The 13,127-nt window shown below is 35.2% G+C and overlaps 2 protein-coding genes across 4 annotated transcripts in view; one reads left to right on the forward strand and one right to left on the reverse strand.

The window, feature by feature from the left end:
- Positions 1–13,127, reverse strand: part of LOC145671370 (DNA ligase 3-like) — a 965,078-nt gene that overhangs the window by 826,693 nt on the left and 125,258 nt on the right. The window lies entirely within an intron of this gene.
- The window catches only part of CNMa (CNMamide), a 298,284-nt gene that overhangs the window by 278,933 nt on the left and 6,224 nt on the right, over positions 1–13,127 (forward strand). For all 3 annotated transcript variants that reach the window (XM_081740444.1, XM_081740445.1, XM_081740443.1), the window contains one exon: positions 9,550–9,715. In XM_081740444.1, the coding sequence (XP_081596570.1) occupies positions 9,550–9,715 (166 nt within the window). The remainder of the gene's footprint in view (positions 1–9,549; positions 9,716–13,127) is intronic.

A 13,127-nucleotide genomic window follows, 5' to 3' on the forward strand; every position in this document is an offset into this window, starting at 1 on the left:
ATATGTTAAGACTTACCATATTCATAATTAGGAAACCTAAGGACCGAATTGTACAAGATTCATTGTGATTGCATGACGAATGCCTAAATTACAACAACATTCCGGATAATTTTTGACTTCCCCTCGTATACATATACTTCAGTTTTTTTTTTTTATGATTACAATTTCAACCTGTAGTCATGTTTAGGATGTTATGTTACGGGAGGTAATTTGTTTCTATACACGTGACGAAGAGGAAATAAAGTGGCATTAAAACATGACAAGCATAGGCCAACTGTAAGAGACAGAATACTTTGTCCATCTCTAAGAGAAACGAAGTGTCGGAAAAATTCATAAAAGTTACTGCTCAAGAGAGTTAGAGTGGTCAATGCCCTTTCCTTTATTTAAATTTTAAACATCTGTCCACTTCGCAGTTTGAGAAAGCTATTAAAGTTCTAAACCAACACTTCTTATATAAAGTTTATGAGTTTTCTTTCTACTACCACACAAGTATACCACTCTAGTTAAATTTATAATTATTCTGATTGCTACTTGTCTTTGGTTTTCACAATACATTTTTCTAAAGTAGTATAACACTTGTTTTTTTGGTTAGATATACAGAATTAACTTCAAAATGATATTTGGTTTTAAAAACTACACAATTTGAATTTATTCACACCTCACCACATTTGATTAAAATAGTGCAAAAGAAATGAAATGAAAATGGGAGTCTGAAGTTTGTAATAGCTTGATGGAAGTAATTTCGAAACTATATCCTCTTATGTAATGCCCAGAAACACAACTGGACTAAGAGCTCTATTTTTGTGTTACTATTATTATATCTAGGTATATACAGTGACTCGAAAAAGCACAGTTACTATTGTTTAAGAATGATCGTGTGTTTAACGATGGTTTAACGAGTAAATTAAGTTGAGATGATATACGTCATATTCATGAACCTTTATGCATTTACGTTCACACTATCTTGCACCATTAGTTCACCAACTGTACCACCTATTCAGTGTAGTTTGCTGCTTTCACGTCTTACTCTTGTCGAAAAAGTATTCGTACACCGTAGTTTTGTTCGTAGTAAAGCTGCCTGCCAAGTACTATTAGTGTGATTATTAAAGACCGGATTTAAGGTGCAAAAATGTGGTAGGAAAAAGGGAATAAAAGGTGCTGAAAAATCATTAAAAAGGGTGCAAAAAGGTGCCAATAGGATATTTTTAATAAGTGCTATAATATACAGTTACATGAACATTCTTTAGTCATTACACCAACAAATATTGTTAGTCTTGGCTTTAAACATTGGACATAAATTGCAAAATTGTTTTATTTAATCCCAAACTTGTACAGCATTCAACATTTTTGAAATAAAATTGTGGTTAAACCCAAGTCGGTATTTTAAAAAGAAAACTTTAATTTAGCAATATTGTGGCTTGAGAAACCGTCACGTACTTCTGGGTCTTCAAAAACTGGTTATACTTGATTATACATAACATTTCCATATTTTCAAATGTTAATTTCTGTCGCTTGGAGCTCAGGAGATCCTTGTGGAGAAACTTCGCTAGACATCAACAGAAACCAGTGGTACACAGCTGGTAAGCGCATGGACAGGAAGTTCAGTTGACGTTGCAAAGGGTTTTTTTTTTTTTTTTTGTCCGGATTATTTCGCAAATTCAGTTCAAGTTTATTCGTAGCAAATCCGTCAAGATTGCGTCTAAATTTATGGAATGTTAAGTGTAAACTAGATTGAAAATAAAACATATTGTTCAGTCCAAATTTTTAAGGAAGAGAGAAAAGGGATAATAAAGGTGCTGACGGCTAAAAGAAGTAAGAAAAAGGTAAATTTTATAAATCTAGCCAAAAAAAAGGTGCAACATTCACGAAAAAGGTGCAACAAAGTGCGCTTATTTCAGTTCGTTTTATGCCCCGAAATACATATTTTGAACTTTGGTTGTTATAACAACTACATTTTTAGAAAAGGTGCTGCACCTTTAAATCCTCTCTCTAGTGATTATTCTTGCCTGGGTGCTTGAGAAGGTTGCTGACAGAAGTATTCTCAGTTTCCGTTCACCACAAACGTTTAGAAAAAGGTAAGATGGGGCGAAAAGGAAAAGAAACAATAGAGGATGTTAAAAAAATTATTATCAGGGTTCACAATTAGACTAACCCGGCGTCTGAAATACCTAAAATCATGGAATGACTTCCCTCAATGGTGCAGTTGATATTAGATAGATTCAGTATTACAAAGTCAATTACGTATAAACGAACGTAGGAGTGATCGCCCAGAAGAACTATCAAATAGATACAAGAACTTAATAGGGCATACTATCAACATTAATCCAAAGATAAGTGCCTCTCAGATTGCAAATGAGCTGCAGAGATAACAAGTAAAGGTATCATTGGCTGCAGTGAGGAATGTGTTGAAAACAGCGCGATACAATTGCCATATCTCAAGAAACATAACTTGGAGGATTAACACTGATCGCAAAAAGGGCTTACAATTTCCTTTGAAGGTCGTAAATAAGCTCTCTGATATTTGCAACAAAGTTATTTTCATCGACGAGAGTTACGTATAACTTCTTTGGGTCAAATGGGAGAAAAACTACGCGAAGAATGAAGAGAACAGAATCGACCCCAAAAATCATACTTCCATAGTGAAACATGCTTCAGGGTCTACAGTATGCTAGTTTGGCGGTCAACAAGTGCTGTTGGTGTCGGGAATTTGTGTTTTGTAGAAGGAACAAGGAGCCATAGGAACTATTTTTGCACGATATGGATCCAAAACATACCACACATAATACTATGATGTGGGTAATAACCATATACCTAAACAAGTTCACACACGCGTAGTGACTAGACACCAACCTCTTAAAGCATTTATAGGAAGTTTTTGATCGAAAACTAAGTTACAGGGTTATTTCTAACAAAGTAGTTCTCAAAAATGCTTTATTGGAAGAATGTGACAATATTTCAAATAAAAATACAGCGAACTTAGTCGTTCCTATTTACAAAAGACTTCAGGGAATTATAGCTGCTAGAAAAAACCCTACAAAGTATTATCCTATTAAAAAAGTGATGTTATTATTACGAATATTTCCTTAAGTATGTCAGATGTACGAATACTTTTTTAAGTGTAAATTTTAGATTTTGTTTTTATTTTTTGTTACAGAGAGAAAATAGCTTTTATTTGAAAGTCACTTCGTTAATACATTCATAGATGTATACATTAACACACGTAATTTTATCACGCACTTTACATCCTTGATACGAATAGTACCATTGAAATTATACAAAACCTGGGACTGTACGAATACTTTTTCGAGTCATTGTGCAAGCTGTCGGTTCTGATATCCAACTTCAATATTAATATATCTATATCTATATCTATATCTATATCTATATCTATATATATATATATATATATATATATATATATATATATATATATATATATATATATATATATATATATGTGTGTGTGTGTGTGTGTGTGTGTGTTAATGAACTATACCGATAAACTGTAAGAGGTGATTCCTCCCATCAAAATAAGATAAAAATTTCATATGGACCTATTGAGAAAAGTGCATAGTTTCAGAGCTAGGGCCGTCCAAAATCACGAATAAGCTAAATTTCAACAGGTTCTAATTCGAATTCTAGGAACTGGATGGTGTACTTATCAGCGTAAAGGAAGCCACGCATGCACAATCGAAAAGTGTATATTTCGTCAATTATCAATAGGTATACAGGGTATTCCGTACAATTTGTAAGGAATACAGTTTGTAACGGGCTTTCGGCAGTTATGGCCATGTTAGCCCGTCACTAGGATTAGGATTAGGAATTACATTTTTGGGCTTTCGGCAGCTATAGCTATGTCAGCCCGTCACTAGGATTAGGAATTAGATTTCTGGGCTTTCGGCAGCTATGGCCATGTTAGCCCGTCACTAGGATTAGGAACTAGATTTCTGGGCTTTCGGCAGCTATGGCTATGTTAGAACGTTACTAGGATTATGAATTAGATTTCTGGGCTTTCGGCAGCTATGGCTATGTTAGCCCGTCACTAGGATTAGGAATTATATTTCTGGGCATTCGGCAGCTATGCCCATGTTAGCCGGTCACGTGTGAGGGATGAAGTCCTTCTGCGATCACACTATCTGAAGAAAGGGAAGGAAGAACAGATTGGGGAAGAAATGAAGCGACCTGGCACCTGTATATCAGATACCATCCCGGCATTTGCCTCGTGTGAATGAGGAAAACCTCACTCAGGACGGTTAGTCTGAAAAAGCTTTAACACTTTATCGATCGAGTGTCCCCACCGTAAATGAAAGGAATAGTTGAAGGAAGGAGTGTTCAGAAGGAACACCGGAATGAGATAGCATCCTAGAAAGCGTAGCCTATGTGATTTAGATCCCACGTTAACTGTAGGTCTACGTCTAGTTTAATCTTGCTACTGAAAAATGTTAACAGCTCTTCCAATAACTTGGACTCTCAATTAGTCCGGCAAATACATACAGGTTTAGAGTAAATGATTCTTCGGGTTACAAAATACTGTGTATTTAGAGGTACGAGACCCGCAAAGATTGGTTATACATAAAAGTTACAAATAATCACCAAGTTTTAGGTAGATACTACAGATGTTCAATATGTACGCCGTAAGACACATTGCACACGTTTAAGCGATAATCCAGCTAGTTTCATGCGTTCCATAGCATATACCCGTCTCATCACAAAGCATTGAAGCGTTCCTTCAGTTCTTGCGCTGTTGTTGACACTAGGAGTAGACAAATTGATCTTTACCTATCATCAAAGGAAGAAATTATATATCTTCCGTCTTTGTAGGCCTTATGCTTCTAAATACATAATGGGTCTCATTCTTTATGAGTATGCGTTAACACATCGCAAAATATGTTTGATAATGTGAGAAATCGGTATAAAACTTACAATTGCTTGTTTGTATGGAATGAGTGAAGCCCAGACGGATTATAACCTGATAAATCAATCACTTATGCTAATCTGTATTTTCATAAATCAAATTCCATTGAGCAATACAATCTTCTTGCATAATTCACAATTCCAATTAGCAGGGTATCCCGCTACACACCATGTGGAAAAAAAACGCAAGGGACCAATGTAAAAGAGACTTTACAAAATATAAATCATTGTGTTTTATAGTGAATATTCATATTTTCACCAAATTGCGAATTTCGTGTATGCCACTCCTTGGACTTTGATTTGAAAACCGCTTGCACCCTATGGCGTATACCATCCTTATTGACGAATGTTTTACCACGAAATCAGTGCCCCATTGGACGGAATAAGTGGTAATATGAAAGGGCTAAGTCAGGACTGTACGCTGGATGTGGTAACAGTTCAGCATCTTTAAAGTTACGGAATGTTTCCTGAGTCACATGAGACATATGGTACTTAGTATTGTCCTGCTGCACTAACAGATGTTTGAGGTGGATTAAATATGAGGATCTGTGTGTTAAACTTAATACTTTCGTTCCCGTTACTCACAGTACAGCTCAGCATTCACAGGAAGACCATGAGGAACAAGTTCCCAGTGCACGGGACTTTCAAAATTCCATACACTAAGCATAACTTTGTGTTCGAACAGCCCCTGGTTCACCACGGGTATTGCGTTCTAGTCTGGATCCAACCATTGATCATGGGTACCTGGAGTCAGATAGTAAACCCACTTTTCGTCTGACACCATAATTTGTTTAATGAAACACTGATGCATGAGATTGTTCAACAGTGCTTTGCACAGTTTCATTCTTTGTTATGCCTACTTAGGAGTGAGATCGTTGGGGACAATTCAGCATTGTTTGTACGCCATGCCAATGCTGGTCAATATCCTTCGTATGATTGATTTTGAGGTACCCCCTAGGCAACCAACATACGGGTTCTGGTGCTCGGATTTGTCTCCACTGTTTGGCGTATAGCCTTCATGTTGAAGATGGGAGGTTTTCGTGCACGATCTTTTTTCTAGCAAGTGATAATAATTCCCTTTGTTTTTTAAAACTCACACCTGCTGTGTTTTAACTCTTTGCATGCTCCTCTTTTGCCGCCAGATGTTTCGTGCTGCTTCATAGGTTATGTGTTTCAGTTGAAACTTATACAACAGGAGTTCACGAATGAGTGTTCTTTGCAGCTCCGTATATACCTGCCACGAGACTAAAACAGCCATTAATGAATATGTAAGAAGAGAGTGATTCCTCTGTACATTAACGTATTGGTCGCTATGTTCATGTTAACACAAATCTTTCCAGAGGTGTTCAAAGTTCATGTTCTGACATGGCGGAAAACTTACGGAACACCTTGATATAAGTCGCATCAGAGATGGATAGATGTTTGCTGCTGCTAAAGATGATGCAACATAGCGCTACCACAACGTCCTCCATTTCACGCGTCTACGTTGCATTGGATTGCTTAAAAATGATCATACCCAAATAGTGATATATTTTGTAATACGTTTTCAAGCTAAACCTATAATATTAATTTCATACTAAATCTTCTCGTATATTGTTATTGCAGTTAAATATAAATTTTTATTCCCTGGATACATTTGCATTTCCTTTGAATCTGACAAACATGTTATAATTCGCACAAACTCTCCTTTTTACTCTTCATTTGGATTATGAAGAGTTCCACTAACTTGTGTTCTTTATATCTATAATACTTGTAAGCTACACAGCCTAAACTTATTCCATTGCACAACACGTATCAATTAAATCAAACAGGTAAAATTCAATGTTTTACTATGCGGAAACATATTGGCCTTTTCTGAGCGAATATAAAGGTCAATGCACCCATCAGCCAATCAGATAAAACAATTCTCCAATACTTTCCGGCGTATATGTATTAATGCGATCAAACAAGAGTTGTAAACTCAGAAAGGAAGTTTGTCCTTGATCATATCTTATAATACCCTAAATCTTACTAAAGCTCCTACATTTTAAATTCGAGACCTGTAATAGGCCAGGGAGTGATAACAAAAATTTAAGAATAGGTTAAAAAAAAGGACGTGGGTTAACTCAATACAGGATCTTAAGTTATTTCAGCACATAACTTCAAGGTTACGTAAGAAATAAAAGGTATTTATATAAAATACGAACCTCCTCCCAGGAATCCTTCTAAGAATTTGCTTCCCTGAAATGCTCCCAAAAGTTGACTTCTTACTACCAAAATTTAGGAGTAATATACTAACCTGACAAAATCAAGATACAGATTAGTGGTGGGTACAAAAACCGTTTTTTGTGTTTTAAGAAAAGTCGAAACTGCCTTCGGTTTTGAATCTGATTTGGTTTTCTATGAAAAAAGGTTTTGGTGAAAAATTGAACCGGTTTTAGAGTAAACGGGAAGTCGAGTTTCGGTTTCTCTACAAACTGGTTACCATATATATATATATATATATATATATACAGGGTGGGCCATTTTAATTAATCCACGGAAATATCTGAAAAATGATAAAACATAGAAGAAATTTTTCAAGTACACGTTATATATTGCTAAGGGGGAAACCAATTACGCCAAAAGTACCCCTCCCCGTCCCCCTAAATGGGGGTAACGGGGGGTAACTTTGAAATGTCAAATGGGAACATGGGTCGAGTAATACCTCGTTCGAAAGGTCTTGGAAAACTAAGTACGCTGTACCAAAAGATGTTTCATATTGTGCACCAGTTTCAAAATGGCCGCCATGATATGCTTCGGAAACTCCAGTACCCGTAGTATGAAAACCATGGAAGGTAAATGAGTGGAACAAAATTGAAATACGTAAATATCATAGAGCATATCGAATGATGTAATCCCTGTGATCCCAGTGGCCTCCCTGAAGGAATCTTGGGGGCTAACTTCAAAATTTCAATGTCCGACCGGACAACGGTTCGGGCGTACGTTTGACCTACCCAATGCTGTTTGGAAGGCAGACTTCATGCATAGAGAATTGGTGCACTAAGTTAACGCGGATGGCCACAGTTACATTTTGATTAACTATTAGCATTCATGTCATATCGTGAGCTTGAGGGACGAAACGGTGTGTACGTATATCCCCGAAATGCTTTCTGAATAACCAGCACGCATTGCATAAAAGCTGCTCTTCTTTTAGTCACTACAGCGTCATCCTTACAAACAAATGTTTCAACCACATCATACCTATTTGTAAGGTTAGCCTTAATTTACGAATTAAAGTAGAGTTCTCGTTGAACTTTCACTTTACTTTCCACCCCACTCACATACAGAGCGCAGGGAGAGATTATTTTGCAGGACTTGGATTTCTCTCTATACATTATGGCAATTTTACTCTAATATTTTTATCTCTGTTGTATTATTCTCGAGCCTTGGAACGCCTCCGTGGTTTTCCTATTTAATTTTCGTTATTTTCATTTATGTCTAACCGTATTCATACTATGGGCACTAGACGTTTTCTTAGACACAGTCATCATGTCTTTGCGATCATTTTGAAAACGGTGTCTCATGTCGAAAATTTTCTTACAGAAGCTGTTTGATATTAATTTGTCTATGTAACGTGATGTTACTCGCTTCAAGCTGCTATTTGAAATTTTCAAGTTGGCCCTTGGAGTCACCCCGACAACACCTCTCGATGTGCCTTACGTCAGTTAGCTACTCCAGTTTTTCTTTTGTTGATTTATCTCCAATCGCTTTCATACTACGGGTACTAAACCTTTTCTCTGACACGGATACTATGTTTCGGCGGCCTTTTGAGAACACTGCCATTTCACATCAATCGTTTTCTCCTGCAATATGTTAGATTTTGCAAGATTTATCGAACGAGGTACCACTCGACTCATGTTACTATTTGAAATTTTGAAGTTAGCCCCCAAGACCCCTTTAGGGAGGCCACTGGGATCACAGGGACCACACTGTTCGATATGCCCTATGATATTTACGTATTTCAATTTTGTTCCATTCATTTACCTTCTATGGTTTTCACACTACGGGTACTGGAGTTTCCGAACCATATTATGGCGGCCATTTTGAAACCGGTGCACAATATGGAACATTTTTTGGTACAGCGTTACTTAGTTTTCCAAGACCTTTCGAACGAGGTATTACTCGACCCATGTTCCCATTTGACATTTCAAAGTTACCCCCATTTAGGGGGGGCAAAGAGGGGTACTTTTGGCGGAATTGGGTTCCCCCTTAGCAATATATAACGTGTACTTGAAAAATTTCTTCTATGTTTTATCATTTTTAAGATATTTCCGTGGATTAATTAAAATGACCCACCCTATATATATATATATATATATATATATATATATATATATATATATATATATATATATATATATATATATATATATATATATATATATATATATATATATATATATATGTAGGTTTAGCTAATTACAGATACATACATAAGCTTGCCATGTAGACTTAAAGGTTCTTGATCTACGTTAAGATTCGAGTCTATTTCAATAGACTACAATAGTGTTAATTGGATACAATATAAAAATAACACTAGAATTACTTAAATATTAAATACAAAGAAAAAAGTATAAAAGAAACTATTACCTATTGTTTATTTTCTTTTTACAGGACAAAGAAAATAAACTACGAGAAATGTCTAGTTTGTATCAAATGTTGCAAGATGCCGCCTTCCAAAGAGACATGGAGTACAGACTTCCGCAGGAACAAATCTTCACTCCAGATGACTTCAGAGATAGAACCGATGACGGAACAACCAAAGGAAAAAGAGGAAGTTGTAAGTGCTTTTATTTAGAATATATTACATTTCTGTTTGTTTTCTCACTCTGAACATCTACCATAAAAATTTAGCCAATTATTTCTATGGCAAATGTTTTTTTTTTTTAATTTCTCCACCTTTTCTGGACTCATTAAACATCTGTATCCATATACAACACAAATTCCTCATTGTAACATGTGTCCCTGTATAACATAGATTCCTTATTATAACATGTGTTGGACCCCTGTACAACATGTACTCCTTATAAAATCTATTTAATCCCTGTAGAACATGAACTTCTCATTATAACATCTGTTATACCCAAATAAAACATTGAGTCCTCATTACAACATATGTTATACCCAAGTACAGCATGAAATCCTCATTATAACATCTGTTATACCTAAGTACAACATGGACTCCTCATTGTGACATCTGCTATACCCAAGTACAATATGGACTCCTCATTATAACATCTGTTATACCAAAATACAACATGGACTTCTCATTATAACATCTGTTATACCCAAGTACAACATGGACTCCTCACTGTGACATCTGTTATATCCAAGTACAACATGAACTCCTGATTATAACATCTGTTATACCCAAGTACAACGGACACTTCTCATTATAACATCTGTTATACCCAAGTACAAGAGAAAAAATCTCATTATAATATCTGTTATACTCAAGTATTACATGGACTTCTCATTATAACATCTTTTATACCTAAGTCCAACATATACTTTTCATTGTAATATCTGTTATACTCAAGTACAACATGGACTCCTCATTATAACATCTGTTATACCTAAGTATAACATAGATTTCTCTTTATAACATATGTTGATCTCTGTAGAACATAGACTTCTGTTGTACCATTGTATAATTATACACATTTTCATGATAATAATATTACCAGTTGTACCTCTGTACAATTACTCCTCTTCCATCTAATATCAATACCACTTTATATAAACAATAGGTCTTTGCTCATATACCAAGCACATCATATTTTCTCTATATTATTTAATAATGTATGTTGATGTCCTCTCAATTAACGCCTTCATAATGCTTTCCTTTCATGGCGCATTCCCTAATATCACCATGTTAAGCTCTTCTACCACTAATAACAATTATAGTTGTTGTTACATCAAAAGCACATAAATATATAAATCTATGGCTAGTATCTATTTCTGTATCATTTTCTTCACTAATTTCAGAGAACAATAGAGTCAACAGAGTAATTATACTATTGTCTGACAATTATGTTTAATATGTATATTTCATAAAAGCATGGGCGAACAGAATGCGTTATTAGGCAGAACCCATCATTAAAATATTGATCTCACATCGTTTGGCCTAACTTTATTTCGCCTAACCAAATATGTCATACAGTCACCCCTGACAGATAAATGATAGGACTTGTATCCAATATTTTAGATGAAATAAGGATGGTTTGCCTAATCCTTAAAATAGCGGACAAAAATATCAGAGAAATCGGGAGGAATTACGATTTTCTCGAAATTACATTTCTTTGGGTTTTTTTTCGAATCTTAACTTGCAATCGGCCTTTTAGACAATCAGAAGTAAGAGATTCCCAGTTACAATGACTACCCTGTTTTGCGAGAAAGCCAACTTTTAATTTACTTTTCAGCCAATCAGGATTGATATGTTTTTCCTATATAAGAGAATCTGCAACGTTGAAACACCATTTTATGGTAGTGATTACAGATGATTGTTTTGGTGAATAAAAATACGAGAAATAAAAGTTGTTTTTAGTTTGAAAACATAATAACTTTCTTATTTTCGTTTAGTTTATCTGATAAAGATTGAATTGTCAACAAAATGAAAAAAAAAATTGACTGAGATTACACGAGAATTCTCTTTCGTAATATCCCTCCAGTTTTATTGTCCACAAGAGCCGCAATGGCTCAGTAGTAGTGAGTTCACTTCTTGTGCTTGAGGTCCGTGGTTCAAACCTTGCTCTCGCCAAGTGGACTTTGTGGTGGACAAACACCATGTGCGTGGATTTTCTCGGGGCTCTTCCGTTTCCTCCCACTTTATGCATTCCACCATTTAATTCATTTCTCATCATCACCGTCTCCTTTAGCCTACCTAGCACAATCGTGAGACGTCAAGCTTAAAGATTGCATTTAATTGCATTTTACCTAATACGAATGAGTATTAGGTAAAACTAGGATCCTAAACTGACAGGCACAAATATCATCATCTACCCCTCAAAATATTAGATAATTGGTTAGGTGAAACGAGGATCAGGCGAAGGAATGTGACAAATTTTAGGGAGTCGAGAATAAATTAATTAAAACATTTAAAGCATAAAACAACTAAAAATCTGTGTAAAAATTTAAAATGTATACAAGAAAATCATATGTTGAACATGATCATACGTAACTGGGTATAGAATAGTAGTGGAAGTCAAAACCAAACCATTTTGTGACTTTTAAAGTGTATTTTTTCAAAAGGATATATCAAGTGACTTTGGGGGAAAATACGTAATGGACAGTGGGGAAATGGACATCCCTGTGCTAACCTAATATTTTGCATTCGTTCCTTTGACTACTTTCTACGGATAAAATAACAGTTGAATGCCTGCTGTGTTCAATAATCATCCTTTCCTATTGGGATTCTTTCCAAAACATTGTCTGCTTTTCTCCGGAAGCATATAAAAACATATTATGCCAATACATGGGAGTTTCAAATGCAATTAAGCAGTTGAGGAAAATCTATCTGAACCAGCATAGTCAAGACCAACTCCTCTTATCAAATAATTCTTTTTTTCTGCGTTAATTTAGTCAGCTCAATGTCAACAAAAAGTAAATTAAGTTTTTTTTTTTTTTTTTTTTTTTTTTTTTTGTTCAATCACATCAGCAAAATATAACTGAAGCGATTAAAGGTAGTTCAAGAACATGCTGAAATGACAAACTACATTTTATATTATTTCCATTTTTAAAGATAACATAAAAATACAGAAAGTAAATTAGAAATTACTCTCACGATGCATTGTCTTTGTACAATTACAACCAGGTTGTTTCAATTCACTAACAGATTGACCTTTGGTTACAAAAAACGATTGCTGAAATTGACATCTGAAGAGAGTGACTAAAAATTTTTAATGTCGCATTAGCCACAGCGTGTGCCTCTTTTCATTGGAATTCAATGAACATTTAATGGACAATTACCACAAACACGATAATTGTATCAGTGAAGTTATATATTAAAATTCTGTTCAGGCCTAATGACAATCTTCATCCTAAAAATAAGATAATCTCTTCAGTGGCTTATTTCTGATTAAGAAACAAACGTACGCTGTTTCGTTTCTATTCACATATTACAGATTGCTGATCAGTTACCACAAACATGTTAAATGTACAAGGATTGTTCAATAACATTTACCCCCAACCCT

This window comes from Thermobia domestica, chromosome 15 (assembly GCF_964235325.1).
Source record: "Thermobia domestica chromosome 15, izTheDome1.hap1.1, whole genome shotgun sequence".
In the NCBI taxonomy this organism is placed as follows: Eukaryota; Metazoa; Arthropoda; class Insecta; order Zygentoma; family Lepismatidae; genus Thermobia; species Thermobia domestica.